This window comes from Oryzias melastigma, linkage group LG20 (genome assembly GCF_002922805.2).
Source record: "Oryzias melastigma strain HK-1 linkage group LG20, ASM292280v2, whole genome shotgun sequence".
Classification (NCBI taxonomy): Eukaryota; Metazoa; Chordata; class Actinopteri; order Beloniformes; family Adrianichthyidae; genus Oryzias; species Oryzias melastigma.
The window spans coordinates 23,134,519-23,141,579 of record NC_050531.1 but is presented as its reverse complement, the minus strand read 5'-3'; the positions used below and the strand labels follow the sequence as shown (position 1 = coordinate 23,141,579).

General features: G+C 41.9%; 1 protein-coding gene across 1 annotated transcript in view; it reads left to right on the top strand.

The window, feature by feature from the left end:
- rmc1 (regulator of MON1-CCZ1) overlaps window positions 1–5,748 on the top strand; it is a gene marked incomplete in the record, with an annotated part of 15,278 nt that extends 9,530 nt beyond the window's left edge. Inside the window, 10 exon segments of the mRNA XM_024280445.2 lie at window positions 955–1,008; window positions 1,244–1,372; window positions 1,461–1,567; window positions 1,644–1,763; window positions 3,210–3,287; window positions 3,362–3,466; window positions 4,640–4,708; window positions 4,819–4,906; window positions 4,976–5,113; window positions 5,434–5,748. Of these exon segments, the coding sequence (XP_024136213.1) occupies window positions 955–1,008; window positions 1,244–1,372; window positions 1,461–1,567; window positions 1,644–1,763; window positions 3,210–3,287; window positions 3,362–3,466; window positions 4,640–4,708; window positions 4,819–4,906; window positions 4,976–5,113; window positions 5,434–5,513 (968 nt within the window).
- Window positions 5,749–7,061: the final 1,313 nt, after the last annotated feature.

The following is a 7,061-nucleotide window of genomic DNA, read 5'->3' as shown; positions in this document are numbered from 1 at the left end:
TGACAAAATATATTTTTACGCAGAGTAAAATATTGAAAGTTATTTAAGGTTTAAGTTGATTTATTCTGGAATAATATTCCTGCCTTTCTGTTATTCATAATTATGATGAAAGGCTACAGTTTTAACGTGTTAGAATTGTCCTCCTGTTACCTTTTTGGAGTGTTTTGGTATTTACTAAGATTTTTTAGGCCACTCTGGAGTTTAGCTAATATTGCAGCAACTTGCTAGCTGGTTTGGCTAATTTAGGCTTTTTTAGTTTGTAGGCTATTTTGAAGTTTAGCTATTTTTTAGCTACATAATATCTTTTTTGGCTAACCTATTTTTTATGTTTTTATTAAGGGTAATTTGACATTTAGCTAATATTTTAGCTGGCTATCAGCTTCAGCATTTTTAGCTATCAATTTCAGCATCTTCAGCAGCCAAATTCAGCTTACAGCATTCACACTAACATTGTCACAGGTAATTCTATATATCTAGTTCATAATTATGTTAAAATTTACGGTTTTAAAGTTTTAAAAATGTAGTTTTAGAGTTTTCAATGGGGCTGGATGGCTCAGTGGGTTAAGTATTGGGTTGGCACCTGGGTTTGATTCCCAGGGTTGTCCACTGATCTCCACCCAGATTGGGTCCTTAGTCAAGACCCTTGATGCTGCTGCCTAACTGGGTCCCTGTGCCCCTCAAGTACAGGGTTGTGTCAGGAAGGGCATCCAGCGTAAAATCTCTGCCAACTCACTGCTGCCAAACAGTGTTCGCTGTGCCAACCCCAGAATGGGATAAGCCGAAAGTTGAAGAGTTTTAGAGAGTTCACTAAATGTTTATCCTGTTCAACCCGTGACCTAGGGTGTGGTTTGGATTTTGGCCCCCTGTGCAATTGAGGTTGACACCCCTGGATTAAGCCATCAGGGTCTGGTGCTGCACGCTCGCTGCTGCTTGTTTTCCTGAACCCCACCCCAGACTCCTCCTCCTGGAGCGTCTTCCAGCCTGACATCATCATCAGTGCCAGTGAAGGTGAGCATGTGACAAACGTTGCAGCGGTTTTCACAATAAAAGCATGTTTCCGTGTTCTAATCCAGATCATAAAGATGCTTCATTTGTGTCATCTTCTCCTTCACAAAGGTTTGATGTTTCTGGAAAATCTGAGAAAAAGTCTCATCAGCTCGTCCAGCAGGAGGCAAAGTTCTCCTGATTGTCTTGTTTGGAAGATCTTCTGTCTGTGACGCTTCTGCTGGTGTGTGTGTATCAGGTTACCTGTGGTACCTGCAGGTGAAGCTTCCTCCAACCGTCAAGCTGCTGCAGGACAAAGGGAAGCTGATGGACTTCCTGCTGCGCCGGAGAGACTGCAAGATGGTGATCCTGTCTGTGTGCTCGCAAAGTGAGTCTGAGGGAGGAGCAGAGAGGCTCAGTTTTAGCTGAAACGAGTTCCTCCTCTGCAGCTGAAGTGTCTTCTTCTACTTCTTCAGTTCTGGAGGGCAGCGAGAAGGCGGGACTTCCTGTGGTGGCGACTGTCTTCGACAAACTCAACCAGGTGTACAAAGAGTACCTGGAGGCGGAGCAGAGCTACACGGCGGTGAGGGCGGAGTCAGGCTCTGTCAGGACCAAACGCTAACATCTCGCTCATGAAGCGGACTTGTCTGTGTCTGCAGGCCGTGGAGTCGGGCCCGAGTCGGGGCGGCGCCGCCCAGAAACGCCCGGTCAGGACTCAGGCGGTCATCGACCAATCAGACATGTACACGCATGTGCTGTCATCGTTCTCCGAGAGGAAGGTACAACGGACCAGTCGGAACACAAAACCTGAGTCTGAGCAGAACCAGACAGTTCTGTAGAGAACAGGGTTTGGGTTAGAGCAGGGGTGTCAAACTCAATCGTACAAGAGGCCAAAATCCAAAACACACCTCAGGTCAGGGGACGAACAGGATCAACATTTATTGAACACTCTAAAACTACATTTTGAAAACTTTAAAACTGTAACTTTTTAACATAATTATAAACTAGATATATAGCATTACCTGTGATAATGCTAGTGTGAATGTTGTAAGCTGAATTTGGCTGCTGAAGATGCTGAAATTGATAGATAAAAACGCTGAAGTTAATAGCTGAAAATGTTGATGCTGATAGCCAGCTAAAATATTAGCTAAATGCCAAATTAGCCTAATAAAACCTAAAAATAATAGTTTAGCCAAAACAGCTAGCATTCAGCTGAAAAAATAGTTAAACTTCAGAATAGACAAAAAAACGTACAAAAAAGCCTAAATTATCCAAAACAACTAGCATGTTGCTGAAACTTATTAGCTAAACTCAAAAATAGCCTTAAAAAACTTAGTAAATACCAAAATTGTCCAAAAAGCTAGCAGAATGCCAATTTTTAAAACTTTAAAACCATAACTTTTTAACATAATTCTGAATAATAAACAGGCAGGAATATTATTCCAGAATAAATCAACTTAAACCTTAAATAACTTTCAATATTTTACTCTACATAAAAATATATTTTGACAAAATTATACGAGTCAGAAATTAGTACAAAATAACATCAGGTCATTAATAACAATAAGATAAAATGATCTGGAGGGCCGGATAGAATTACCTGGAGGGCCGGATCCGGCCCCCGGGCCTTGACTTTGACACGCGGGTTAGACTGCTTCAGACCAAACGTCATCTAGAGCGCCATCACAGGATCAGGGCGGGACTTCCTGAGGAAGTTTGTGTGGGGCTGAACTTTAAAGAGGGTCTCTGCATCTTATTCTGAGGAGAAAAGAGTTTTCAGCATCAAAGAACTGTCGGTTCCTCTGTCGTTTCACAGAAAACGACGGTTTCACTTCTTCTAACCACCACATGCAGAGTGAGCGCACAGAGTGGGAATGCTGGGAAATAGGGGTGTTCTCCACATGACGGAGACATGACTGTTCCAGAAACAGAAGGCTCTGTCACCACGGCAACTGACTGAGCTGCAGTTCTAACCTCTGAGGAGAACACCTTTAGAACCAAACTGGAGGTCGTTTCTGTTGTGATGTCAGTGACTTGGGAGGGACTTCAGGGTTTAGCACGCCCCCTAGTGGCTACCGAGTAAACTGACCCAGAAGACTAAACCTGATCAAACCTTCTTCAGTCTGGAAGTTGTCCTCAGTGGGAACAAAAAGAAAATGTTCTGTATAAAGCCGACCAGAACCAGGTTCTGTTCTTTCAGCCATTCCTAACCGTGTTTCCTGCAGGGCGTGTCCCATAAATTCATCATTGCTGTGCTGATGGAGTACATCCGCTCGCTGAACCAGTACCAGATCACAGTCCAGGTAAGGCTGAGCCTTTGGGTCGGCACGGTTCCTGAGAGCGCTGGTCTGTAACGCCTCCTCCTGCTTCCTGTCAGCATTACCTGTACGAGCTGGTCATCAAGACGCTGGTCCACCACAACCTCTTCTACATGCTGCACCAGTTCCTGCAGTACCACGTCCTCAACGACTCCAAACCGCTGGTGGGTTCACCGACCCGTTCAGGAACCCCGTTCACCGACCCCGTCCACATTTTCACCATCAGAACACAGTGGAGTCATAAATTAACGTCATGAAATGTTTGTTTTTAATTGATTTTCAGTTTGTGAAGTCGATGACGTCATATCCGGTGTTTAGAAAAAGGAAAGTGAAGTAGAGAGCGCCGCGTCCGAATTGCCTCCAGCGCACTATATAGTTTTTGAGCAGTTGGGGATTAGGGAGGGAATTCGGACACAACCAAAGAGCTTCACAACAGTAACAGAGAGAATAGAGTCAAACAGGAAATGATGACGATCATCTCATTCATAGAGCAAGTTAAAACAATATTTAGTCTCATTAAAAGAGCCGTGTTTCAAAACACTGAACAAAGTTGATCTGACTTCATGAAAGACGAGGGAGGTCTCCTCTGCTAGTGAGTTTTGGGAGTGGGAGGTTAAAGGTCATCTACGTTTGCTTGTGTTTTTCTGTGCAAGGCTCAAAAACAGAAGTAAAATGTTTATATCAATTTTAAAATTGACTGAGGAATGAAGACAGTAGAATTTTTGGATGAGTTTCAAATCAAAACTTTAATTCGTATACTACTTAAAAAAACTAACATGAAAACAAGATTTATTTTTTTAATGCTGTGATATAAATTATATATATACATTTAAAGAAGTTCAACTTTTAAAACCTAGTTACTCCAGAAGACACACAAAAGTCCATTGCCATTGATAAATATTGATGCCTGACATTACTGATGGAAAAAGTTACTAAAATAAACTCTTATTTTGTCAGGATAAATAAAAAATAAAAATTTTGAGGTTGCAGGAGGAATAAAAAATGTTTTTTTTTTTTTTTTTGATTTAGTTGAAAATGACAATCTCCTCAGACGGTGAACTTTTGAGGGTAAAAAAACCTCAAGATCTTCTGTTAAAATAAAAAACAAAATTCCAAAACCGTTTTTCAAAACTCGCCTGTCTTTGCAGGTTTGTAACCATAACACTTTCTGAGCCTTTGTTGGGTTTTACAATAAAAAGCTGTTTCTTTATGTTGTTTGGGTCCCGCCTCCTCAGGAGAATTCTTCTTAGAGTTCCCCAGATCCAGAACCGCTATGGATCAGCAGTTCCTGTCAGAACCACTTCCTGCTGACGTTGTTTTCTGTTTGCTGGTCTCAGGCCTGTCTGCTTCTGTCTCTGGAGAGCACCTATCCTCCAGCTCACCAGCTGTCCCTGGACATGCTGAAGGTAATCGAGACATGCACACGTGCACATACATGTGAACACACACACACACAGAAGGTGTTTCTGCAGTTGGAAACTTCAGTGGTGACAGGACTTGGTCCCTGTGTCTGTAGCGTCTGTCCACGGCCAACGATGAGATCGTGGAGGTTCTGCTGTCCAAGCAGCAGGTTCTGGGAGCACTCCGGTTCATCCGCAGCGTCGGTGAGTTCTCCTCCGCAGAGCTAGATCAGCTCTGATGTTCAGGGTCTGATGTGGGCGCGTGTCGAGCAGGAGCACACGACAATGTGTCGGCCCGGAAGTTTCTTGATGCGGCTCGGCAGACCGGAGACCAGATGCTGTTCTACACCGTGTTCCGGTCCTTCCAGCAGAGGAACCAGAGACTCAGAGGAAGCCCCGCCTTCAATCCAGGTATATTTGAGGCCAATCTTTAAAAAAAATCTGATGAAAATGGCATTAAGTAATAGCAGAGGTACCTTTAGCTTAGATATGTGAAACAAAAACTATTAAAACTTTCGGCTCAGAGAAAAAAGAACTATAAACAATCTTTAAAAGTTCTGGTTTTGATGTGAGCCTGAAACTCTGGTCTGAGATGATCATTCCATCCAGCACTCTACCTTCAAAGTGTTATATCTCTAGTTATTATGTGTTCTTATGTCCACGGTAAGAAAAGACCTCAAACCTGTATTGATTTCATTCTGGATCAGTGCGGTGTGACGCCTGTGTTTCAGGAGAGCACTGTGAGGAGCACGTGGTCCACTTCAAGCAGCTGTTTGGGGAGCAGGCGCTGATGAAGGCCTCCACCGTGTGAAGGTCAAAGCTCCTCTGAGGCCACGCCCCCTCCAAAAAACATAAACCTGTTCTGTTGGTGTCAGCAGTCCAGACTTTGAGGGACCTGCCCGGCTAAAGTCTCCTGGAAAATTGGTCTGTAAGCTCCACCCACCAGTGGTGACATCAGACAGAAGTGCACTGATACAGTAAAGATGGTTCTGTTGGTCCAAAGTGTGGATTTTGTAAAATAAAGAGAAATCTTTTTTTTTTATGAACTGCTTTCAGAAACATTTCATTGCTGCAAACGTGAAGCTTAAATCAAACTTCCTGATTAAACGATTTAGTCACTTTTGAAGAAAATGTTGGTGAAAATTTCATGAAGTGCTGTGGTTCTTCAGGTTCACCCGAGTCAGCCGATACCGATGAGGAAAATGTATTTGATGCTCACTCAAAAAGAAACAAAAAGTCTGTTTTCCTGAGAAAATCAAGACATACTTTAGTTTAAAGGATCTAAATAAATGTATTTGCTTCGAGGAAAGGAAGTACTTGATCGTCTAGTAACCCTTGAGAGTTCTGGTTCACACAGACCAGTCAGACTCTCCTAACCAACCTGTCACACGAAGACGGATCACCTGTAGAAAAGACACCTGTCCTCAGAATCATCCATCAGTCAGACTCCAAACTCTCCAACATGGACAGACTGAAGAGCTTTCAGTGGATTCAAGGGAGAAGATTGTAGACCGCAATGGACTACAAAACCTTCAGCAACTGTTGCTGCAAACCAAAATACAGATACCTTCGGTCCATTCCTCCATGCAGATCTCCTTTAAGCAGTAATGTTTTGGGCTGTCGCTGGGCAACACAGACTTTCAACTAGGGCTGGGTATCGGTTATAATTTCCAGAAACGATTCGATTCGATACACAAGAGCCTGAATCTATTCTCTTCAGATTTTTTTCTATTCTTTTCGATTTCAATAAAACTCAATTTTAAGTCATTTAGAAATACATTAAAAATCTATTATTTAATTTGAATACATTGATATCAATCTGATCCAGTTCACATACTGTAAATGTATCAGTGAAATAATGAGATTGTTAATATCCTCCAGTGTTACATGGATTCTCTAAAGGAGAAGTTCTAACTAAAATGTTCAGATCATTAACATTGGAAACATTGTTCTGCTTCTCCTGGAGGATGTTTCAGTTTGGACACTAGGGGGCGATTGCACTATAGAAGTACATTTAATTCAAGAAGACAGTATGAGGAGGAAAAAGTTTTAGACCACAAATGGTTACTTTAAAAATATTTCCTTCAAAGAATTTAAAAAAATTAATGTCTGTGAGTAAATAGAGATGTTAATTTATTCAGCAATGTATGTCTTGGTCAACCGAGCGTTAGCATTAGCCGTCCTATGGGAAATTCTATTGAACGTTAGCTTTAAGCTAGCAGACTTTAGCTTTATATGCTACATTGATTTATATCTTTTGTGAATCGACTATTGATCTATTAAGCTTAATTCGATTCACATCGATTAATTGATTTTTTTTTTCAACCCAGCCCTACTTTCAACTCCCTCTAAAGATTTT